The following is a 26,596-nucleotide window of genomic DNA, read 5'->3' as shown; positions in this document are numbered from 1 at the left end:
AGTTGTCTTTAAACTTTTTTAGAAGGCATTAGTAAATGATTTAACAACCACGGAGGCTTAAACTATATAATGGGGAAAGAAAGTGATACAAACTTTTGTTCCAGCCTTAAAAATCAAAATGAAAATCTTCTGCACACCTGAGGGTCGACAGGTGCATTCGGGAGGATTATTATAGAACAAAGATCTAACGTACTCTTGTAATGATGGTAAATTTATTGGGAACCTTAGAGCCTTAAAATCAGTCGGTCTCTACCAAAGCCTATTCATCATTTATGATTTCATAACTCGTGCAACAACTTCACAGCCCTCAAGAAGCTCAAGCAAAACAAAAGCAAACACCACAGAGTGCAGAAAGAAAACAAGAAGTTGAGTAAACAAAAGAAGCCAGGAGGAAAGTTTTTATTGATGAGAAGAACAAGAGGACGGAAACAAAGAGAAGATCCATTTCAAAGGACTGAAGAGGAAAAGGACACCACAGGAATCGTAGAAACTTTGTTGTGAGTTGAAACTGGAGAAGGGGCGTCTTACCTTCACTGGTCACCGTCCGACCATTCATCTCTTCATACCGACACCGCCCGGCCTCGCTCTGCGATCCAGCTTCAGCTTCATAGAGCAGCTCCTCATCAGCAGCTACTTCCTGTTCTTGGCTTCCCTTCAGGTGCGGCCCAGTTGGAAAGGCTTGTAAAGAGGAAATGTTTCTGTTGCGGTACATTTCCGCAGGTATGACCCGTGGAGGAGGGTGGCAATTCTCTCCCTGACACTTTAAGCAGTTCTCATAAATGACAGCTCTTTTGTCTTGCTGTGAATCTTGCGATGGTGCACAGGTGCCAGTTGGTGCAGATTTGAGCTCATTCCCAAATCTAGGGCTCATTGACTCATACAGGTTCAGTCTGTTAGTCTTTGCCTCGGGCTGCCTGTCTGCGCTTGGAAAGCCTAACAGATCAGCTAAGAGACTGGCTAATTTCTCTCTTCCTGTTTTTGGCAGCGGTAAATCCTCGCTCGTCCTCACTGTTGGCTTCTCCGAGCTGTAGCTGCTTCCAGAGCCAGGAGAGGCACAGGGTCTCTCCAGAATTTTCTTCACCGCAATATTGTGTTCTCTGGCAGCGCCACGTCTGCATGGTGATTTGTCAACACTTTGATCTGCTGGATTGAAAATGTGATGTTCTGGAGGCAAAAAAAACCCTTCAACACATTTTGATTTCTGTCCTAAATTGAATCAGCAGGCTGTGGCTGCTACAGCAAACTCAAAATGTTTTTTTTCCACACAATCATGCATCGACATGCAAGCAAGAATCAGTGCATGCAGGGTGCATGCAATATTTCAGCCGGTTACACTTACCTGGTATGGCAGGTATTGCTGAACCACTTGCAGCGATGTTTGGTGTCCCCTGTGACATGAAATAGAAAATGATACCAATTACAATTAGCATTACAGGGGTGTTTAAACATATGCCGAATTTTAAAGGAAAAAGCTGTGCCGACAAGCCCTCGCCTGCCATTGCAAGACCATATTGCAAATGTGAGTTAGTCTCAAACCTCTCTGTTTATTTTAAATTCCCAAGAGGCGTAGATCAAAGTTGGACACATCTGGATAGATGTACAACCAATAACTACAACAAAACCTGTGACTTAACATTGAGCAACAGACAAATGAGAGCAGACTCCAGCATTCAGAGATAAGCTGTGATGGTGTAACATCAATATGTCTGCAAATGAGTGCAACAGCCGAAAATGAAAATAGTACTTCAATAGAAACTTTCACATCTACTGCTTTTAAAAAAAAAAAATCAGAAAAAAAAGTCGATCAACTATCAGTCTGTAAATGATTAGTCTCTGAGGGCAACTGCCAACATTTTCGCAAATTCGATGTGGCCAGCAGATATTCGGGCCATGAGTACTTCTTCTGTGTGTCTGTCATTTTGGCTGAACTTTATAAACAGATATCTTTATATACAGGTAAGATTTCACGTTGTTGTCAGAAAGAAATTCTGAAATTTGCTTTGCGTACCAGGATGTCAACTGTTTCACATCAGTGCAAAAATGACTTCAACAACAACAAAACAAACCATAACAAAAAATGTTACAAATCACACAAGACCTTACCAAGAGCGGAAGCAGTGAAAAACAACAACAACAACAAAAAAGCGGGATATATAACTTGTTGTCAGCTGATAATCTGCCCCTCAGATGTGATTTTTCAATATTACTCCGACGACAAAAGGAAAACAAATGGAAACTAACACACTTCAGATTCCCAAATCTTGTCCTTTGCAGTAGCTGCTCCAAAAATTTAAAATAGCCATCTGCTGTAAATTCTCCTACCAGTGACACTTTTTGTTGTTGTTTTTGTGCCTATTCAAATTCTGTCTGTGTGCCATTCGTTCTTAATTTGTGCAGCACTTTGGTCAACTGCGGTTGTTTTTACATGTGCTATAAAAAATAAACTTGATTTTGATTTGAAAGGTGCACATGCCAAAAATGACGTAATCACGCATATTGTGCGAAGCCCTGCAGCAAGTTGTCAGTCATGGTCTGAAACACACTCCCATATGAGGTGAACAGTTGTGATTGGCCCGACTCTGGCAAGGATGCCCGAAAATTGTCTGAAAGAAAGTGGAACCAGACATATATGCCTGAGCAAATAAAACATGAGCTCGCAGACTCGTCTGGTTCCCAGGCTCAACAATCCAATGAAAAGACGAAAGCAAACAGTGCAATAATCCGTCCACCAATACATCCTGACTTCCGCAGCCTGTCTATAGATTTCAGCCAAAAGCTGATAAATTCCCACTGACAATGCACATCTGGAAAAACGGGTCACAAATATAATGGTTGTCAGATGACTACAACCATCCCGCAGAGCATATTCCACACTTGACTTTTCTTGCAGATATATTACCCATACTCCCCACTCCTATCAAACCAGCCAGACCGAACCTTTTGAAATGTGTAAGAAACAGTAGAAAAATGAATCACGAAGAAATCTTAATGCTTAATGCTTAATGGATTCATACATATACTCCAAAATGTAAAGCAACATATATTTAGTTGTGGTTTGCGGTGTTCTTCTGAACTGTCCCTTTAACTGTGAGTGTATAAACATTACAGGGGTGGTGTGTTGCTCAGGCTGAGGGTGCTAAATGCCCTCCCACACTGCTCATGTCTGATCCATCAGCTCCTAGCCAATAACTCTCATGTTTAATTTAGTTCACCGAGGACCGACTGAAGGGAAACAGAGAGCAAGAGAGAGCATTTTGTCCAGGTAATCAAATGCAATTTGCTTTCTTAACTAAATGCACTGCCAGCAGGTGGAGCTACATGTTTAGAGTTTTCAACAAACATGACACACAACTGACAGACAGACCAGGGCAAACAGTGTTTGCACCTGGATGCTCAAATGATGGCGATTTCCAAAGAAATCCATAGCTCAAGCTCAACCTGATTAATAGACTACAGAGAATCAGCTCAAACATGAAGAAATAATGTGTATGAAAATGGCGTAATTTATGTAAGACTTTAAAAGCCAAGCAGGATCTATCTCGAAATTTAAGGGCAAAACCCTACTTATCTTAAAATCTCTCATGTATTTCTTTACTTAACACAAATCATCAGGACTAAACAATAAAAAAGAGTAAAGCTGAAGCAATTATAGAATTAAAGCTCTAATTTGTAACTTTCAGGAAAATAACTTTTGTCATATTTGCTGAAACTGTCACTACATCCTGACAATATTACACGACACATATAATCTGTGGAAAAAATGATTTCCCTCCTCTTCTTCCCACTGCCTCTAATAGCAATTACTAGAAAAGACCGCGCCACACTTAAACCAATCAAAGTCTCTAACACAACTGTCAGTCATGCATTCACTGCACTGCGGTCACACTGTCAAACTAGGAGGCGGGTCAAGTACGAAGCAAGATTCTGTTACTGCATTGCCTGTTTCTGGCCTCAAATATTTTCAGAAACATATTTTAGTGTACTGTTTAGCTGTAAAATGAGAAACTCTGAGACAGTTGAGACAAGCAACGCTCACTAGCTGGTGCAAACTGTTTCATTTTACAGCAAAACAGTGCACTAAAACATGTTTATAAGAACATTTGAGGGGAAAAATAGGCAATGCAGTAAGAGAATCTTTACTCATATTTGATCAGAGCTGCTTTGTTTGAAAGTTTGACTGCAGTTAATGAGCAATCTGAGGAGCAGAGGAGTTTTTTTCACAGATTATCCGTATCATTTAGTGCCGTGTGAATATAGTGAAGTTCTTCTAAAGTTACTAACTGCAGCTTTATGGAATAGTCCACCGTCAGAAAATCAGTCATCATTGTATTATCTAAGTAATCCTTAAGCAAAATACCAAACATTTTCTGTTTCCAGCAAAACAAATGTTAATAATATTTGCTTATTTTCTTAGACATGTATGATAAAACTGTATTACTTTTGATTTGGATTGCTGTCTGGACAAAGCAAGTGATTTAATAATGTAAACTTGGTCAAATTATGATGCTAAATTAAAATGAGTATTTCTAATTTCCTGCATTTCATGGACCAAACAGTTAAATGAATAATCCTACTAGTTCCATCCCTAAAACAAAAATGAATCAAACTGAGGAAGAAATGGAGTAAAGCACCATCACTCTCCTATAATACAACTGGACCTCATACTTTGAATTAAAAAGCTTCTGTTTTTAAAATCTTGGGTTTACATGTAATACACTTCCTTAGCTCTGCAGCATTAAACTGAACAATAAAAGGAGGAAGACACGTAAACAGCGAAAAACTGTACTCACAACGTCTAGATCTGCTGGTTACAATGACAGTGTCAACTTCAATTGGCTGATAAATGCTGGCTTGTTAGACAGATTGGCCATGGGACTGTTAGTTGTTTTGACGCCAAACGCAGAGCGACCTCACCGTCACCCTGCGTGATATCGCAAAGGTCATTCTGACAGCGTGCTACAGAACAGATGATACAGTGATGATAAGGCCAGCCTACACAAGCTGCTACTGTATGACAGGGAGTGATACAACTGAGCATGTTCAGGAGACCATTTGAACCAAAGGATGCCATTTTTTAGGGAAACAGATGGCCGACAAGAACAGAGCTACACTTATAAATGAGCTCACAAGTCTGGCAAAAGGGTAAAAAGACACAATGTATGAAAAAATAAACACAACAGACAGAAAGATGTTTCCTTCTTACCTTAAATCCACCACAGACTGAGCAGATGGTCACGATGGTTTTGGAGGCAGATGGGCTGCAGATGTGACAGGAGTCTGGGTGTTCACTAGAGGGCGCCGCCTTGGTTTTCTCCTCTGAGGAGCCGTGTAAGTGTTCACTCACTGATTCTCTTTCAGCAGTTTCTGAGTGACCCTCAGAGGTCATGGCGCTGCTTTTATCCCCCTTTGCAGAGTCTGTCGTGAGGCCTGAAGAGGCAGGAGTGTCCTTAGTTGGGGTGGAGGGTTCATTGTCTTTGGCAGCCCCACCTCCCTCCTGTAACACACTCCTGGGGCTGTCATAGAGGTACCTCAGTGATGTCGGTACTTGGTATTCATGTCCAGGTGCCGTGGCGCAACTACAAGGACTCAGCTCTTGAGCCAAGTGTGGAGGCAAGCTGAAAACAGACCCAAAGTCCTCCCCAGGGGTGATGTCCAGGCTGCCTGTGTACGAGGAGAAACTTCCAGAGTAAGAGGAATGGCTGCCGGTGGCGATGCCGCTGTCGGACGAGCTCTGGCGGCCGATCTCCTGGAGCTGCCGTTGGGGCTTGGCGGCAGGCCGGTTCCCACCTCCCTGATTGACAGAAAGCTTCTCGATGCTTTGTAACGCCGCTTTTGCTCCCGCGTGGCTGAGGTTTTCAGACGGGCTGGAGGTCGGCTCGGTCCAAATGGCCATCCGGCTGCCAATGCTGCAGTCTGATTGGCTGGTGTCTGATGTGTCTGAGGAACCGGATATGCTGCGGTCGTCTCCCCCAGCAGACGGGCAGTATGAGGACGAGACTGCGGGGAAGGACAACATTAATAAAACTTTAATGAATTTAATCAACCACTTTCATGAAAACACTGCTTTCATCAATAAAGCATCATTATGGCTGTTTTTCCTCCACATTTTTCAGCAAATAATGAGAACAATAAATCACCTGCGTGAGTAACGTCAAATCTGCAAACTTCATTTAAATCTAAGTGCAACATTATTTAAAGCCTATGTATCATTTATACTTTTTGTTGGGGGAGAGGGGTAAAGATTAAGGATGCTTTGGGATAATTATGGAACAAAAGACACATTCAGAGCAGGAAGATTTGTAAAATGGGAAAACTTTGTGCTGCAGCGCCATCTTTTTTTCCTACTTTGAATCAGAGCAGAGAATTTCAGCAAAAGTGGTTCTACCTGTGCTGCTCCTGTGGGACAGCATGCTGAGTCGTTTCTCCAGCTCCTGGGCCTCGTGGTTCAACCTCTCCTCCGAACTCGTCTGACTAACACTGGGGTCTGTTGATGAGAGTAGAGGCGGACTGATACAAGATTTTTAAACACACAAAAACAATAAATGAAAACTTGCCGCTGTCTGAAATGAAGTGAACATCTAAGTCAAATTAATAAAGAACTAAACATATAAATCTGGAACTGAACATCAAACTGATGATATAAATATCAAGGTAAGAGTGCTTTTTGTTTTTTATTATTTTATTATTTTTTTCTTAGTCAGCCTGAGATTCTCAGGTACACAATGACATTACCTTGTCTTCATGTATAAAGCCTCCATGCAAAACAGTGATCAGAGATTGGTGGTATTTCTATTAATTGTATAGAAATATCTATTTTAATTATTTTTTAATATTTTGTAATTGGTAAAAAAATGAATAAATAAAATTGATGTTATATGAAACGAGATACCTTAGAGTTACATAATTTTATTGGAATTACTCAGAATTATTTCTCAAGGACTCATAAAACATAAAAAATAAAATAGGTCAGAACCTAGTATTTGGCTGAACTCTGCTGAAAACACTAGGGGACTTCAATTTACAAATGAGGGCTTTTAATTTGTAACAAGAAATGGCAGCATTGACGCTTAACAGACAAAAACTTTATGTCATCACGTTAAAATCATAGACTGTGAAAACAATGGACGCAGCTACCGCAACATCACCCGTTGGTTTGTAGACTTCCACAGGCTAGCGTGGTACAGCCATATGCCACTATCACAGACATATTCTGACGAAAAAGTCCTGTATGCACCGATTAATCAACAAAACCAATAAATTGGTTGAGAAAGCATCCAAAAGAGGCCTCCACCCAACACAGTAAGTTTCACGAGTTTTGCTCCTGTCACAGAGACGTGGGATCAAATGTGACGCAGCTGAGGATTTTGCACTGCGGTGACACGGGCACAGCTGTGAAAACACATCCAGCAACAACTCCAGAGAAACAAGGAGGGACACTTTAAACCACAAGGGTCTCGCTCATGAAAGCTGTGGCTGCGGGAAAATAAAACGTCAGCCGCTGGATGTTGGTGAAAAGAATAACGAACAAGTAGGAGTGTTGTGTACAGGACGTGCACAGGAGAGGGTCACACAGGGGAACACCTTGCAGTATTTGTGCATCACTACAGGATTTATTAATAGCGCTGCCACGTGGCTCTGTTGGTACGCGCTCTGCTGCTGGTGGCTAAAGATTGTTGGTGCTGTTCAAGGATCTTATGTACCTTAGACTGCCAAGGTCAACTCTAACACCGGATCGATGTTTTTTCCAAGCTTGCGGCTGTAATGTGGTCAACGGACCAGCAAATGTTTGAGATCACATCCGACATGTAGAATATTGACTTACAAATACACAAATGTGTCCTCAAGCTAATAAATATTAGACTATTACACTTAAGTCTGTCTTGCCACTGGTGTCCCTTGTATTATATAGTTACATGCTGATTATATGAATCTCATTTCTTTCAAAAACTTCACTTTAGCCGTTAACTATCTCTGACTTAACTGCTTTGCATTTTGCTTCACACTTGCACACTGCTGCACCTTTTTAAAATGCTGTAGTTTCCTTAATTTTCTGCATTTTATACATTCTATTTTTAGTTTTATTTGAATCAATATTATCTCAATGGGTCTTATGTTATGCATTCTATTTTAATCCTTATTTTTATCTTATTTTACTAGTATTATCATGTGGGTTTTATCCATGTGAAGATGCATTCTATGGACTCTATACTGATCTTATCTTACTTTTACATACAGGTTTTATTATGTCTTCTATGTCCCTCTTCATGTGATGCACTTGGTGCTTGTAATTTCTTTGTTGTAAGTTGGGCTGCATTTCTTGTATGAAAGGTGCTATACAAATAAAGTTTATTATCATTATTATTATTGTCATTATTGTATTAATATTTTGAAAACCTGTCTTTACTTGGAAGACAAAACGTTTGTTTACCAAGACTTATACAAACTTCATGAGGCACACAATCCTTGCTTGATTATGCAAGTTAGTGTTGTCAGCATCGTAACACAAACACATGAGGCCCCTTCACAGCTAACCCAGAATGACTGTAGAAACTATTATGTTTTTACATTTATAGTAATATTCTCCTGGCACTTGTGCACATGCTCAGAAACCTCTGATTGTCACACAATCAAGAGGCAATGAAGCAGGGAAAAGCCTATATGCAACCAGAGCGAATCAAATGAGTGACGGAGAGAAAGCGTGTGTATGTGTGTATGTCAACTCAGTGTTGGAGAGAAAAGAGAGCAAGAAAATGCAGCTGGTACCGGTGTATCGATAGTACTTGAACGTTTTCAAATATATTTTTGACAACACTAGCAACAATGAATCTCATACATTCACAAAACAAATGTTTTAAGGTCAAAACTGAAGAAATTTCAGCAAACATTTCAAGACATTGAAATTTAAGATTTTCATTTACTCAGAGTAACATGTTAATTATGAATTTCTTCTCCTTCCTTTTAAACTTCTATCTGAAACTAGAAGACTACAGCTCCGTGTCCTGCTGTTGTGCTTCAAGGAGCACATCATACAAACATCAGGAGGCACAGAGTCCCTGCTGAAAAACACGTCTATCAATGCATCTCAGTGGAAACAGAACCTCACATTTTCAAGCAAGGTATTTGGCCTGAGAAAACCCACAAACTGCAGTGTAGCTGAGAGCTGAACGCCACATCATACCTGGTAAAACTAAAACTACGTAAGGAATGTTTTCATATAAGATTCAAATAAATCTTAATCTTAATAAATAAAGCTTCATATTTGCAAAAATGTAGACAGAATGTTCTCATTAAAATTGTTTTCTCACTATAACTGCGTGCTTTTTTCAGGATGAAAACATACCTTCATCTCAGTGTTACAAAAATGTGAAAATGTTTTTTTAATGATTGCAGTATGGTTTCAAGAACCAAAGGCTCTAAGTGAATGTGTTAATTAAAGTGTACAAAGTGTACCAGCGGCATCGTAAACAACACAACTGATTCACATTCCTACTGCCAACACTTCGAGCTTAAAAACCACAGCGTCGCCACTATCTGCAGCTGTTAAATTACCCGAGGATTCTTACAAATTTTCCACAACAAATTATCATATAATTCCAGACTTAAATTTCCAAAATCCAGATTTTAGATCATATTTGATATTTGACATCTATGTAAAAATAGCCAGCCCTTAGAAAACTTCATTTACTTATTTATTTTAATTAATTCACCTATTGTGGCCATTTAGTCCATTGGCCTATGAAGAATAAAAAGTAAACAAACAAGTGCTACCTATACTATATAATTGTTCACTCCTTATTTTTTATTTTTTAGTTAATCAGAACTGAAGATGAGTTGAAAAAATAAAGTCATTTTTGCTAAATATGTGCAGCTTTGTTTATTCAATGTGTCTACGATGAATGCAGCCATAAAGGCTTCCTGCTGCAGAAAAGATAATATGTTTACTTTAATGATACTGATAACTGATAACATCACTGCATAACTCAGAAATGTTCAGACAAGCTTAATATTTGGTTATTTGCGTTGCTATGTATATAAACACAATTTAAAGATACTGCCACATTTTCTTTTCCACAAATTTGGTCACAGATGTCCACAGATGTCTGGATTTGATTCGGTTATACTTTGGGCAGAGCTGCTTTGCCGCCTGTGATGTACAACATCATACATGCAGCCTTATATGAAACCCGTCTCCCTGCCAGCGCTGCTATGTAACCAGCGGCACGACCAAATGGAGCGCAGCCAAAGGGATCAGAGACGAGTGGGGTAATATCAGCTTGAGTGACAGGTGTCGCGGCCTATCACACGCTGTTTTTTACAGCTTGCTCATTCCAGCTAAGCTCCACTAACACCTCCTCCCCTTTGACCAGATTTTTGACTGTGATTGTGCAGCTACTGTAGCTGGCAAAGAACGTAATTGTCTCATTGTTTATGGTTATGAGATAAGGAATCAAAACAAAATTAATCAGATATAAAATCTTGAGTTTTTAAAATACAAAAATAATACACATTTTAGTGTGTTAGTGTGACATTTTGGGAAATGCGATTGAAGCTACAGCCAGAAGCTGGTTAGCTTATCTTAGCATTAAGACTGGAAACAATCCTAAGCGTTTCCTAACACATTTTCCTCTCGATGTCAAAGCAGCTATTGTAATCTTCATTCCCTATATTGTCATTCACTGGGCAGCTTGATGAGGGACTGTTCCTTATTTATGAGAGGGGAGGGTTGGTGCAAAACAGGGGAGGCACTGCTAACAGCTTTGTAAAGGGATAGTTCTTATTTTTTAAGTGGGATTGTATGGGGCATTTATTAGGGGCTGGCCATTAATGTTTTTTCAGGGCCGACTATAAGTACCTAATGAGACCGATAACCAATATGCATTTAAAATAACAATGAACATACTATTATCAAAATTTAGAATTCAGATTACAACAAACTCCAACACAAAACTTTGTTTAAATGCCTTTAGCAAATGTTTTACCAAAACTGAAACTTTCAACAACGTATATGGCAGGTTCCCAGCTGAACACAGGAGCTACTGGTCTACTGCTTCTGAATCTGAACTAAGATTTAAAACACCAAAGTCACACAATAACAAACAAAATAACAGCTTGAGGCAGCAGTAGACCCGCAGCTCCTGTGTTCGGCGATGTTAAATCACTCTTATTTTCCATTCAGATCAATTCATTCATCAATTAAAAGCCACGTAGAGTTGCACAAGTCATTTCACACACACAAAAACTCACACAAAAACTCACACATAGCAATAAATACAAAAAAGGATTAAAAAACAAAGAAGATAAAATGCGCTGCTATTGGCAAACCTTAAAAACTGTGAGTTTTAAAGTGCAGAATTTCTTTTTTTAAAGTACAGTTGCTAAAGAGTTTGTAACGAAAAGTGCTGTGTGGCTTTAGAGAGAGCTATATATCGGCTTTATTTTCTTGGAAATCATTGTCTGCCATTGAGGTAAAGTAGTGAAAATACTCTTAATTCAGCGTACACAAAAAACTGATATTGTAATTGATATTGATATTGTAATATACTGTCTATGCATAAGCACCCTGTATAACCCCACTTCAAAAAATCTGAACTGTCCCTTTAAGCACTGGGGAGGGAGTTATGTTGGGGTTTTTTTTTTTATTTGGCTTAGGAGCGGGACATTTAACTTTAGTTTGTTGTGTTTTGTATTTATTTTAAATATCCTCAGAACCCCAAAACCCACAAGTAGGTCTGAAAGGCGTGTTTTCCTAAAAAAAAAAATAAAAAAACAAATCACACCATTTATCATAGCCAAAAACTGTAAAATATAGTTATTTTTCTATTACTCAGGTCAGCTCAAGGGGAAAAAAAAAGTAGCTCCAGGGTGGGATATAACATTAAAACAATAAAAAAATAATTAAATAAAAAGAAATTAATTAATCAATAATTATAATGATAATAATAAACTATACCCTAAACACCCCACTACTATGATAAAAAAAGTACAGTCCCTTACAATGACAATTTTCCTAGATGAACGTTCAGTAATTTAAGTTTAAAACGCTCGTCATGGGAACGAAGTTTGTATCCTGGAGACTAAACAGAGCGAGAGAGTGGAAGAAAGAGAGCGAGCAGATGAAACAGTACAGCACGCGACAGGGACAAACACATAGATGAGTCTGGGAACATGACGAATTACACAAGATGCAGAGAAATTTAGTCACAAGTTGTGCAGGACAGAGACACAGACCAGCACTGAGAAGGAGAGACACAATAAAAAGCTGCAGAGAGGAATAAGATCGAGTATAAACTGAGAGGAGAGCGCAGCGGCGGATGACCGGGTATGAAATGAAGGGGGGAGGCAGCAGTGGAATCCTGTGGATGAGGTTACACACATGCCCGGAGTGATTAGGAGGCTTTGGCTGCTCTGCTTGTGTGAACTGTGACTTTGACCCCACGCTCTCCCTCCGACATCCTCCCTGCTATTTATTCTACTACGCACCACAATAATAGGGGTATGAGCTCAACCTGTGATTGGGCGGCGAGATGTGTGAAAACCAGAATATCCCCAAGACCCCACAGCTGCCCGCTCCACATTTCCTGTTAAGTTGCACTCTGGGTGAGACATTTTTTTAATCTAAACTGCTAGTGTGGAAAATTGAGAGTGTTAAAGTGGACAGCAGGAAAGCAGATAATGTTAACAGCTTTCGTAATATTAGAAGTAGCATCAGAACGTGTTAATGAAATAACAGAAATAAGAGCAATCACATAGATGAGGTACAGTAATGACAGCGTTTTCTTGTATGATTCTTTGTATCATAGACATTACTATCATGTGTATAAATCATCATTACTACTGTTTCTGTTTTTTGGACAGTATATGATGGATAGAGAGACAGAATCATTTGAAATTAAGAGTTGGAGACACCAGAGTACACAACAGTTATTTTATTTTATTTATTTTTCCTATAGATTTTTTTAAAATTTATTACATTATTACATATATATATATATATATATATATATATATATATATATATATATATATATATATATATATATATATATATTATTATATATATATATATTCTGTTTAGTTTCAGTTAGTTTCCAGAGTTGGTTTGCCTGTTTCAGTTTAGTTTTTTATATTTCAAAATTATTTTTATTAATTTTCAGTAATTTTATTTTATTTTTTATATAATTTTGTACACAAACTGAAAACATCTTAGGCAAGAAAAAGGCAGTGCAGTAACATAATCTTGATTTATATTCGATCAGCACGGCTTAGTTTTAACATTTGTCCGAGTTTTGGTGAGAGAGAGACAGAGGGACGGGTCTGTCTCTTTATCAGCTGTATACTCTGAGTACGTGTTGGTGGCATTGGTTGGCGGGCAATACAAAAAGCGGAAGCACAGCCTGTAGTTCAAGCAACATCCCAAGAGTCAGAAAAATTACACCAAATGACGTAAATAACATAATCTGGAGGAGTTTCGCCGAGGCGGGTGAGCAGAGGCGTAATGTTAACTACAGTTCATCTACACATACTACCAACATTGTTTTGATAAAAAGTTGGTTGAGAATTGTCAAAATATCCCTTTAAATCACTAAAAATGCGAAGTTTCAATACTACTTGGTACTGGGTGATTCTTTTATTGAGTACCAATAGCCAGCCCTAGTCATTCAAACCCTTTCAAATTTGTCCCAGTGTTATATAATATAATATAAAAACACTGATTATAGCAGCTTTAAGTTTAGGAGTTGGAACCATCTGAAAATGAAGGAGGGACATATAGGCAGAGAAAAATGTTTCCCAGAGCACAAACTGTTTGTTTAAAATTGTTTTTTCAGTCTGATCAACACCCCAGAGGTGTTCAGTTTATCACATAAGACAAATAAAAGCAGCAAATCCTCACAACACAAGAAGCTGGAGAGAGAGAGAGAGAGAGAGAGAAAAGTTTTCCATTTTGCTCGATAAATTACTAATGATTAATTAAATATCAAAACCCCTCGGGATTCATTTTGTTTTCCACTTCCAGCACTGAAATTAAACAAAAAATACCTTTGTTATCTTACAAAAACAAACTCTGCAGGGGAAATAAAACTTCTTTTTTTTTTTTGAGCAAAGAATCTGCTGTCAGGTTTTTATAATGGGTGGCAGAAGAAGAGGAGAGCGGAGGAGCTGAGGGCGGACACAAGAGAGCTCAGGGCTCATTATACAGACAAACCTCACTGTTACACGGCGAGTATTAGAATATTCACCCTGTTAACTCTCTGGAAAACTCATAATTTAGTTTTCAAATATCACCAAATGGAGATCATGATGTCCACATATTAGGTGTATTATTTAACCAGTGGCGTCTTTGACAAATTGAGATCCTGCCAGACACTCCTGCTGTAATAAGAGTATAAAAAAAAAACCTAATGGCTATTTGGAACTGGGCCCATCCTACAGCTCACCCACCGGTGGCACTGCACCCTCAGCTATACATAGAGTACAATTGAATTTGCTTTCCATAAACACAGTTAGTGCAGTAGTTATCCTCTTACTGATGTATAGGGTGACCCGAAGCTTTACATTCACCGCAGTACACTTAAATCAGGGGTTAGGGCGTTTGACTAAAATTATAAATTGCTTCAGAGGATTACCCAATTACATAAAAAACAGCTGTCAGTCACAATATAGCTGCATCAAAGCACATCCATCCATGGAGGAATCCTCTGAGTCATTCTGCCAAAAATGGTCCGGTTCCAGGAAGGCAGCACACCTAACGGCTACGATAATCCCTGGAGGCACGGGAGGGGATCAACGCACCGTTTGCCACAGTTTGAATGTTAAGTGTTGACTTAAGTGTTTGCAGATACTCCTTGGCAACAGCGATGTTATTCATTATCCAAATAAGCATCACAGAGAGATCCACCCTCTTTCTTTACATAATGGTCTATAATAACTAAACTCTTCCTTGTCTCTTATGCACAGTTGCTTTTCCTTCCCAGCTAAGCAGCTTTAAACACCTCTGGTACTGACCTGGCAAAACTGGCCGCAGTCCAAAAGGGCCTCTGGTGGGGGAGATGCCTCTGACGATGCAGTCGAACAGAAAGCTGATCTGCTCACTCTCAGCAGACGTGAGCAAAAAGACACCAGCCCCTGTGGAAAGCAGACTTTATTAATGTCATGTTGGTTTTTTGCAGCACTGAAATTCCACAAGTAGGCCAAATATTCTGTAATTAGTACAATTTTACAATACAGGAGGCAATGAATGATTGAGGTTTGCCGGGCATCATTTGCAACAAACAAGTTTTCTTATATTGATTATTTGTGTTATGTCTAACAATAGTGAAAAGAAAGTTTATTACAGTTTCCTTGAGCCATTTTTGTGGGATCAATACTAAAAAAAAAAAAAAAGATTTGCAGTTCACTATCACACAAGTTGAAGAAAAAGCAGCAAATCTTCACATTTGAGAACCCTGAACGAGACAAAGACTTTTCAGTTCTGTGGGGCTGTACTGATTCTAATCACATACGCTTTTTGTTAAATTTAGCAAAGATCGACGGCCCGCCCGTTGTCCATTCTGTGAGGGCGACTGTTCATACACAGTCCTGGCTCCGTAAATGGGAAACGAACAAATTAGCTTTGACGTAGACACACTATTCCAGCAACAAGGGATGTTTGTGCTCGTGCAAAGAAACACAAAATACAGTTGAGGCTAGGGTTTGGCGATGTCGACCGAATTGGCAGATGACGATGCCCATAGTCAAAAATTGCGATGGACAACATCAGTATTAGAGGGTCCCAAAAACTGCCAGACTTATGCATTATAATAACACAATTGTCAGGACTGAGACGAGGACAAAAACACGAGGATTTACTGAAAAGGACAGGTGTGAGAGGAGGAGAAGGTGGACTACTGCTTGCAATGTTTGTGTAAGTTATAATAATAACAAACCCGAGATGCTGCTTTGTCATTTTTAGACCCATCTGCTGGAACCTTTATTAGGACCTAGTGATGGGAGGAGTTGTACAACACCTTCGCCTAAATAAAATATAGTATATAAAATTTAAAACAGGATCTACATGATCAAACAATAAAGGAATAAATCTGACCAGAGCTAAGTTACAGTTTTTGGTCCTCTGTGACACAGACACATTTTGTTAAAAAAAAAAGCAGTGAGGTTTGATTCTCGTGACTGCTGTTATACTTTTTACATTAAGCCATAAAAAGGTAATTTCCTCTTTATTGCCTCCCATTTGTCTTTCACATTAATTCAGAATGTTAACAAAGGTGATGTAAGAATGCAAAGGTTAAAGGTCATACTCCCCAGATGTCTCTTGACCTCCCTCTGACAATACAACTGGCTGTCCATTACAAGGTGTCACCGCTGAAGGGTCGTTGTGTCGCCCCGTCCCTGAGACCACCCATATCAAGGCCGTCCAATCACATTCCCAACACTCCTGTACGCAGTGAGCAGGGTCAAAGGTTGCCAGTAAATCTGCACAAACGTCTGCACCAGTCGAAACTGAAGATGTATAGCCTGCTGATGTCGATGATGTGGATTTAATTAGGTTTAAGTAATTCATTTAATCTTGTGTTAGACTCTCTACTGAAACAGGAACCTTTTAGTTAGACTCTGGGCTGATTTAATCTCCCTACATTGTTTTTTCTTTTTACATCTACTCGTGCTTTCAATAGCAGGTGACTGGATGTCAGGTGTGCAGCCAAAAGCCAGAGAACAAAAAAACTACAAAGCAAAACAAAGGACAGGTGGCGGAGCGCATTTAGTTTACAACAAAGATTCTGCGTAGGAGCAAAAAACAACTCGAGCGGACCCTTCTGCTCTCTCCTCTGAAAAGTGATAGAACACAGCGTCATTACAAAGTAACAGTACTCACTAAATCGTGTTCGGTAAGTGGGAAGTGTAAATTAGCTTGAGTTTTCACCAGAGCAAAGGCTGGCCTTTCTATTTTCACAGCAGCAAAGTCATCCAAGCAGGAAAACTTCAAAGAGATAGTTTGCTTTTGAACCATACGATTTCTTTCTTTAATTGAGACAAACTCATAAATCTATGGAACCAGAGCCAGCTTCCCTCAAAGATACCGAAATACACCTCCTCCAAGACATGAATTTCTTCATTAACAGTGAAATTAGCAACTTTATATACACATACTCACATTTTTAACGATGTCTAGTTTAGTTCCCCCGCAAAAAATACCCCTAAGCAATTATTGTGATTCTCTAAAGCAGCTAGAAGACAACACTGAAATATCAACTTGAAAATGTTACAAGTTTGTTTTGTTAGTTGTTTTTTTTTTTTACACATCGAGCAACATTAGCATTTAGAGTTGTGTCTGTCTCCACACCCAATAATTATTCTCCTTTTAGCTCTATTTTTATAGATTACACAGAGAAATATGCAACCCAGCTGCCAGAAAAAATGTTCGTATGTGCATTTCTGCAAACCACAGATGCGTTACATTTTTACATTTTTTTGCAGTAAAAAAGTTAAAACTTTTCTCAAGAACAATGTGCAGGTGTGTTTGTGTCAAGGCACCAAAAACACAAGGACATGGAAAGGCAAAGGTCATGTTTTGGCTTAAAACTCCCACATTTCGTGTTACAACAAGCTGCTGGAAAGGCAGGGACGGGCCTGTGGAAACACCTGTGACTCAAACGCCACAATGTGTCAGTGAAACACCCAGATTCAAAGGCTCAGACCCTGCTGGGAAACGCCACGATTGTCGATCATTGTCCATCTGAGTTATCATTTTAGCCCTTATGTCAAGTGTGCTAGGTGCACATGGTGCACATGGTAAATGCTCAAAAGACGTCTAAAACTGTTCATGGTTCCTCCTGAAAAACTTGAAACATTGAGGATAAACCATCAAGAGGGATGTCGACAAAAGGTCAGACAAATGTCCTACAGTGCTACAGCTGCGTCAACCAGAAGTGAGATGTCCAACACCGTCACACCACTTCTCTCCTCTGCCGTGGATAAACTGTGCTGAGGGATTACATGTCACAGGAATGCACACCCTTTAACACTCCAGCATTTAGAAGCACTTCCAGACACATTTTTGCCCTTTTTCTGTACGTGACAGCGTACGTGACGTCTGACCGTCTTCGTATTATGTGAGACCCACTGCTGAAGATTTAATGGAGCTAAATAAATCACACATTGCATACTGGAGTGTCGTGTTTCCAGCGGGGTCATCGTGTGTCCCTAACGCTCTGATGTCTCTGGCGTTCCCCTCGTGTCTGTCTCTGTCCCCTCCAGGTGTTGACACACACTCATCTCTGCTTTAATGGTTTCACGTCTGTTCCAAGACGCAATCTGTGCTTTACCTTATCGACACACGCGGCGAGGACTGCTGTAACTGAGCTAAAGCGGTTTCTCCTGTTTTTCAAAAACAACTGCTCTGGGGTGATGCATGATGTTGAATTTTGGGCACAGCGGGAGTGATCCTGCAAAACACTGAATGATTTCCCCCCCCCAGCGGGTTTCTTGTTGTCATGAAGCAGCTGTTTTTCTAACCTACAACCCGCTGAGTCAGAGAGGACGAAACACTAATGAGAACAAGGGAATAATATTTTACTGCCATCATATGTTTGCCATGACTCATTTAGGTTAATCAAATTACCAATAACAGCCCGCTATTTCATATTAGACATCAACATTGCGCCCATATGTGACTGTTACACATCTCACTCCAAAATAATTACCATGAATCTGCTGTTACAGGCTTTCCACATGATTTTGAAACCAGGGATTTGATCCGAATCCAACCACGAGTGTCAGTGTGGTCGAGCAGTAATTGCTGGGCATTAAGGTCGAGCTCAGTGGGTGTCGGATGCGGTTGAGGTCTGTCCAGTCAAGTATTTCCACAACAAAACTGTTGCCAGAAAGTTAGAAGCACCCATTGCCGGCACAGGTAACACCTCCTTCTGAAGCTACAAGAGGATAAGTGGAAAGACTGTGGAGTAGCTCAGCTAATGCTTTCAAAAACAAATCTATTATTGTGTTTAGGAGGAAAATACAAAGTAGGATTACTAATGTGAGACTTTGAAGGATATTTAAAGTCGCAGGGAGCAACAAACTACCAGCTATGATAAGAAGAGTGCACAGGAAACCTCTCAGTTTCCCAATGATCTTAAACCCATATGCTGGGATTATGTATGCATGAAAACAAGTGAGCAAACAGATGAATTACTTTTTTTTTTACCATTGTGCAGCACAAACCTGGAATAACCTCCCAGATGATGTCAGACAAGCCCCGACTCTTTTACGTCGAAGCTAAAAACGTTCCTTTTATTACAATTTATTACAACTTATTTTTAAACTTGATTTTAAATCATTTTAAATAATCTGTGTATCTTTGCAGCATGTTTGCTGTTTTTGATGATTTTTACTTTAAACCATTTAGTTAAATTAATTTTACTTTTTTTTCTCTTTTTTTTACCTCTTACCTGTAGTGATATTTATTAATCTAGATTGTTTTGGTGTGAGTCTGTTAGTTGGAGATATCAACTGTAGAGATGTCTGCCTTCTCTCAGATGGAACCAGATGGCACTAGGCTTGTGGAGCTTAAAGCACCAAAAATAAATATGTAAAAAAAGAAAGATAAGGAGGGTGGAGGGAAAGGGGGAAAAAAGTCTGTAGAGTGAATGTGAATTTATATAGGTTCATTTTTTCCCAATAAATTGATAAAAAGACCTTGATAAAAATAAATGAATAAATAAAAATTAAATTGATAATTAAATTAAATCGATTAAATTTGATAAACGGCTGTGTCTCCTTCCAGAAATCAGTCCTGGTTACTCAGGATAATCCACACACCTTGTTTTGAGCAGTTTCATGTAGAAACTATTTTCTTTCTACCCAACTGCACCCGCCAACCGCATCACTGCGTAGAAGGAAGCGTGTATCTACTGCTAACTCACCTAGCACCACTGAGATAGCTAATTTACAAAAAAACAGTCTAGACTGATAAATAGCTCTACAGGCTTAAAGAAATATATGTGGTTCAGATTTTGGGGTGTTTCCAAGTGGTAGTGTGGATGCAAACTTGACCAGATCAACTGAAAAGAGGAGCCTATGCATCAGCAGTTCCAGGATCACTATGACTTGTTTGGGTTTTCATGTGCAGCCACAGATCCACCAGGGGTCCATGAAACCATCGCACATTGCTGAGGAGGTGGAAAAAAAAATAAACACTAATCCAAAACATGATGTGGACTGAAGCATTAAGATTTCCTTCAAGCGGAACGAAGTAAAAGAATGAAAAGCAGCCTCGGACAAAAAGCACATAGAGGCCTTTCCCCTCTTCTAACTAAGTGTGTATGCGATTGTTCCGGGAAGGAGCCTCTCTTTCACAGAAACTGTTGAATGAAAGCTACAAATGAATCATCTCAAATAACAGCCTGTGATTATTCGGTCCATTTGAGAAAGACACAAAAAAAAACAGGGCTCAGATACTTCAATCTAATGAGCTATTAGCCTCTAATGATGCATCCCAATTTTACTCAAAGGACATTGTTGCCAAGACGTAACAAAGACAGTGATAGTCCGAGATGATTTTCTGTCATCTTGTTCCCTCAGTTTAATCTTTTTCATTTATTTTTGCAGTTAATGTTCCGTACTCTAATCCCTGCATTATTTGTAAATTGAACTTATAACTGTTTTTATGGTTCCTTTAGTGCCTCTCATTCCTTCCTAACACAAGTGTGCTGTTTCAGCCCAATAACCAATTATCTTAATGTCCTGAGGAACCATCTGCCAAACACAAAATACCAGTTTATGGAGCCACATAATAGCTAAATGGCCAATTTAACTAAACTAAACACATCTGTTGCCTAAAAAAGAACAACATGAAGTGTAATAAACTTACAGTAACCACATCTTGTTCCTCCCTCGAACACGAATCCGTTGGGTACAGGTCCATATCTGCGCAGGTCTGGGAGGTTCCAGTGGCCGATGATAACAGGGGGGACGTCCCGGGCGAGAGCCAGTAAGTTGTTGCACAAATGAAGAGTTGCAGGTCCGCTCTCCAACTTGGTCCCTGGTAAGACTCCAACACTGAATCTGTGAACTAACAAAGCAGAGCACAACAATGAAGAAAGGCCAGCAACAAGCTGTTTATTTTCAATACAATCTCCTCAGCAGAGATGCTTGGATCTGTGTGGATGTGGCTCTGCAATACTTTTCTACTGGACCAGTAAAGTCTGCCTAAGAAGCATCAAAAACAAGTCTTTTGAATGAAGTGTGCAGGAATTATAAAATACAGTATGAATCATTGCAGTCACATGGTCCAGAGGTCTCCTTAGTCATTAGTTCATGGTCCACACATTATAAATAACCTCATATTCAAATGTAAACGACATTAGCTTAGAAGAAAATCAACGTATCGCAAGAATCAACAGACACAGCACTTCAAAATAAAAGCTCTGTGCCAGAAATACACTGTTAATAAATGAAGTGTTTTGGGGTTTTTTTACAAACTTGACACATTTATGAGTAGCTTGGTGTCTATTCAGAATGTACCTGAAACCCACTTTTGGACCACGACCCAACAGTTGGGAACCACTGGTATAAGTCATGTAAAAAGCTATAATCAATGCAGCAGACAAATTGTGATAGAAATCAGTTTTAATACATTTTTTGTCCTCACAGCTTGCACATGTACATGTACATGTTTCAAATAATTACTAAAACATAGTCAAACATGATAAAGATGTGTACACATATGAGCATAACCTTGCATACCGATACATACGATGGATGGGTCATGATTTTTTTTTTTAAAAAGTCATTAAAAAAGGTTTTTAAAAGTGTTTTGTGACGATTGTCTTAAAAATCTTTAAAAATGCATTTTCCCTTGTTTTTTAGCAGTTTGTTACTACTGGCAGTTTAGGGAGGGCACAGTATTTCCTCCAGCCTGTGAGAGGTTATGCAGACTCCTACAGCTGTCAAAAAAGTTCTGTGAACAAACAACAACAAAAATAAAATGAGGTGCGGCTGGCCGTGCTGCGGTGGAAATGAGAAACCAGACGACTGGCACATGGAACCACATGGCTCATGTGTTGAAGCTTGAAACCGTCATTTATAGCGCGTGTAGGAGTGACTGTGCAAAAAAAAAAAAAAAAAAAGGCTCAGAGTGCCAATCCAGGCATTCGGCTTTGAGGAAGCTGGTTAGATAGTTCCCAGTGGGGCTGCATGTTATGCAAAATGAAATCAGATTGCAATTGTTTTGACAAATATTGCAATATGAGTTATGTTTTTTAGTGGTAATGGAAATTTCTGCATTTCATTTTCATTCATTCCCCAACGTCAAGAAATGATTATTAGACTGAGGCAGCTCTGTAGGAATTACTGCGTTTCATTAATGCTTGCATTTTCTAACACATTTTACCTAAATCAAACAATTGAAGCTCCTGTGATTTGGATATTGCAATTTTAATAATAATAATAATAGTAAACTGTCTATAAAATGCCTCTTTCAAAACACTCATTGTCACCTTACAGAGCATAAAAAATAAAATAAAATACAATTAATTGAGCAAGTCCAGTAACCAGAGAACACTAAATAGTATTTTTGTTTGAACTTCCATTCCCTAATACATATCATATGTGTGCTATCATATCCACAAATGTTTTACTCAGCACTGCAACGGTAGATAAATACTTTTTAAAAAGTATCAATTGTTGAGCTGGAGGGTAGATTTTGATTTTTTGGACAAACCCAGGTGACCTGTCTCCTCTTGTGTCCAGTTCATGTGCTAAACTAACTGACTGCTGTGGTAGATTCATGAAGTATTTACTGCAGAGACGTGAGAGAGTGGCAACAATCTTCTTATCAAAGTGTATTTCTCCAAATGACAACATGTCATTGGAGATAAAGACGCGCTTCATGAGTTTGCACGTTCACTGACGAGCTGCACGCCCTCACAATCAACATTTAAGCAGCTCAACAGGAAATAAACTGACCAGATTTTGGGCAGGATCCACTGACATGAAGGGGAAGAGAGCCCAGGCCGCAGTGCAGCATCACGGGGGGACAGAAAGCACTCCTTACAAAATGATTACCTCAGCACAGATTTGATTTCATTCAACAATAAAAAGGAGAAACAGCTGCACAAAGAGAATGAGCTCACAGCCGGCTCAGATCTAAAGCCCAGTGAAATTAATCAAAGCCTGTCACAAACATCTGTGTAACTGAGTCGTGTACTGTTGCAAATAAAAAAACACTGGCGAAAACTGGAAAATTGGAACTAAATATGAGAACTGCGTTTGAGTTTCTCACCGGCACTAAGCTGAAGACTCTTACTCCGACAGGTGAGATTGATGGAGGCGACGACGCTGAAATGTTGCTGACCTGCGTCATGTCATCGCTCAGGTTTAAAAAAGATTCATACGATGTCAAACACGACAACAACAGCTCTGCGCACAGCGGCCCTCCTCCGTCCGCAGCCTGGCAGGTGACATTTCTAGCTTTAACACACCCCACACACACACACATTCAAGGACAACACACACTTCAATCCATCTCTCTCAGATCACACAAGTGCGTCCATACAAGCAAGCAGACGGGTATGTTTTCACATGCACACACGACAGATTTGAAGGGACAACTGCGCTGCAATTTGTCTTTAGCACCATGTCCTCTACGAGACGAGCAGGTCCCGTAACACTGTCATTAGTGGCTGCTTTAAAATTCAGCTGGACTCCAGCCACCAGCTGAACAGTCCCATGCTATTATTAGCTCCTATCTGTTTGTCACTTACGTAACTTATACAATAGAGCCACAAATAGTAGACTGTGTACATGGTGGGTGCTTGGCTATAAATTAACTTTCAGTTCTATGATGTCAAAAATTAGGAGCATGGAGATATGAGAAAAAATGAAATCGGAATAATTACTGTCATCGTGCCATTAATCTAAATAACTTGCAATCAGCTTTTAAAAGTTTTAAACTTCCCGTATTATGCTAATTTTCAGGTATGTACTTGTACTTTTTAAAAGGTGCTATTTAAATTGTCAAAACACAGTTTTTAACATACTGTCAGCTTATATATACCTGTATTCACCTTCTGTGGGTTTTAGCATCAGTCCGAAAAAGCCCAGTAAACTCTGATTGGTCAGTTTTTCTGGATTATCTGCGCTCTCTCTGACTTTGCATCGTGACTGCACTGTAGTGCTCATTTAAGTCTTGCTTAAATGAACCATCTGTGTACAAAGCAACACTCAGCCTGCGTCCAGCCTCCCTTTCACTTGCCGTAGGTGATTCTGCTGATCACCTGTAAGGCTTTAGAAATAAATCAGGACCCTGAATACATTCATGAACTTCTGAACCTTTGCCCTTCAGGCAGGGTCATGGACTATATAAAAGAAGCAGATGCAGCCTCCAGGTTTTAAAAGTGAAGCCAATGCACTAGTGCCTTTAACTGGCATTATTTCTCGTGACCAGCAAGGGGCGACTCCACTGGTTGCAAAAAAAAAAGTCGGACTCTTTAAAAGTCAATGAGAAAATGATCCTACTTCTCACATGATTTATTTCCTCAGTAAACATTTTCCTAATGAGTTCATGATTAATTACTGGTTTCAAGTTTTCCACAACACAGCATGATGTTCATTTTGTAAATTATGGACCCATTTACAGCAGAATAGAAGGTAAAGCAGGGTATGCTTTAGGGCTTGGCTACCTTGTGATTGACAAGTCGCTGCCAACGCAACCTGTCAGTCAGGACAGACCTCTGATTCTCTGCCAGTCTCTTATTACTCGGCTTAAATCATGTCGGGTTCTTGCCAAACAAGCAGTGGTTTTTTTCTGTCTTTGAAACTGTATAAACATGTTTAAATGGCCCAAGTTTTAATGAGCTGATTCAAGACAGACAGGGAGAGAAAGAGGGAGGGACTGCAACTGAGCGAGGGAACGAGACGGCAAAAAAGTGGAGAATGGCGGGAGAAAGAGACAGGCATGTGAGAGAGAGACGGGAAATGAGAGGGGAGGGGGTGCAAGTTGACGTGGTTGGCAATGTTTACTTCTCTGAGGCAGTGGGAGAGATAAGAAACATGCAGTGAAGAGCGGCGATCATCAGCCGCACGCCACGTCGCCATGGATCGCTGTGCGCAGCCTACTTTGCCAAAGCTATCATGCACGAGACAACAGACTATTAAAATGAGGAAAAGAAGAAGAAGTCGTGCGAGGAAACATCACCTTTTAGCTTGAAATAAATACTGTAATATAAAAAAAATATACATTTCTTTTACTCTAGTAATTCAGTTTTTTTAATTTGACTCCATCGCAACACTTCTGCCATGGGTCGGGCTCGCTTTGCTCTAACTTTGCAGGTTCATGAAGGATTGGGCCTGAATTTTTGAGCCCGGCTGAGCTCTAAATCAGGACAGGGGCATAGCTTAAGGCAGATCTATGGCACTGTGTATATTTAAATAGACTTGAACTTGTTTTTGGGTGCTGCCAATTGCCAATATAGGTCGACGTGCTTAGTGTCCTGTTTTTGCACTTTTGTCTTCTGTATGAAATGTTGTATTGTTTGTTTTTTTGTCTTTGTTTCTTTATTTCTCTTGTCTGTTACCTGCCAAAGGACTACGGATGTAAATTAGCAGTCCTGCAAACTCCAGCATGTTTACGTTTGTATTTTATACTGATGTTCATTTATATGCTGGGTCCCTTTTAAATTAACATTAAGTTAAACACAAAGCTTAAGAAAAGTAGTCCACAGACAAATGTGTGACGTCATGGTGGCTACATCCACTTCTTTTATACAGTTTATGGGGAAGAGTCCAAGGTCATCTGACAAGACCATACTGTTCTTTTATCCAAAATCTCACCACAGTACAGACCAGCGTAAACTGAAAATGAAAGCTATGTAGTATCACTGCATTGTGTCTCACACTTGTTTTTTTGACATCTTGCTCCAGAGAGGTGCAAACATACTTACTTTTGATTAAAATCTCTTGTTTCTTTGCATATTTTGGGGAAATTGCAGAGTACCTTTCTTTGACTGCAGTGAATTTCAAACACTGAAAACTGCCAGCATGATGGATGAACTAAACATCTGGCTGAGAGCTGCTCTGATTGCAGTACAGTGAGGTCAAAAGTGGGATTATTCTGTAAAATTTAGAGCGATTCACATGAAAAAGCAGCGGAAGTGAAAGAACAGGACAAAACGTGGAAATGAAAGCACAGACAGCTCTTCTAACCTTCTCCGAGGCTGTATCGTAGGCGGGCGTCCCACGCCAGCACGGCCTCCTTACTGTCAAAGCCCAGTAGAGCAGCCTGGTTCAGGCAGAGGATGGTCAGAGTAAACGCCACACCTTCAAACCACTGTCCCACTTCCAGACCGCAGATCTCCTCCAAGGTCACGCTGACCCTCTCCTTGTTGCCCTGAGCTTTGTCGGACTTGTCTTTGAAAACCAGCAGCAAGAGGCAATCTGAAAGGAGTCAGAGAGTACATATGAGACACAACAATGGCAGAAACATAACTCTGATTGTGTCCATTAAAGTGTGTTTATTTAACGCTTATGAAACCAGGATGACTTTTCGTGTGCAGCATTTAGCCGCCTTTCACAAGTATTTAAAACCTTTGATATCGGAGCAAATTGT

The 26,596-nt window shown here is 39.7% G+C and overlaps 1 protein-coding gene across 3 annotated transcripts in view; it reads right to left on the bottom strand.

Annotated features, from left to right (window-relative positions):
- LOC121962183 (protein Dok-7-like) overlaps positions 1–26,596 on the bottom strand; it is a 48,395-nt gene that overhangs the window by 18,932 nt on the left and 2,867 nt on the right. The window contains exons 3-9 of one of the 3 annotated variants that reach the window (XM_042512394.1): positions 26,194–26,424; positions 20,861–21,061; positions 15,004–15,123; positions 6,386–6,484; positions 5,204–5,997; positions 1,340–1,388; positions 529–1,143 (exon numbers count right to left, since the gene is read on the bottom strand). In XM_042512394.1, coding sequence (XP_042368328.1) covers positions 529–1,143; positions 1,340–1,388; positions 5,204–5,997; positions 6,386–6,484; positions 15,004–15,123; positions 20,861–21,061; positions 26,194–26,424 — 2,109 coding nt within the window. The remainder of the gene's footprint in view (positions 1–528; positions 1,144–1,339; positions 1,389–5,203; positions 5,998–6,385; positions 6,485–15,003; positions 15,124–20,860; positions 21,062–26,193; positions 26,425–26,596) is intronic. The other 2 variants (XM_042512395.1, XM_042512396.1) reach the window with 2 other exon arrangements.

This window comes from Plectropomus leopardus, chromosome 23, assembly GCF_008729295.1.
Source record: "Plectropomus leopardus isolate mb chromosome 23, YSFRI_Pleo_2.0, whole genome shotgun sequence".
NCBI classification, from domain to species: domain Eukaryota; kingdom Metazoa; phylum Chordata; class Actinopteri; order Perciformes; family Serranidae; genus Plectropomus; species Plectropomus leopardus.
Note: the sequence above shows the minus strand (reverse complement) of the source record. Positions and strands in the feature narration are given on the sequence as shown.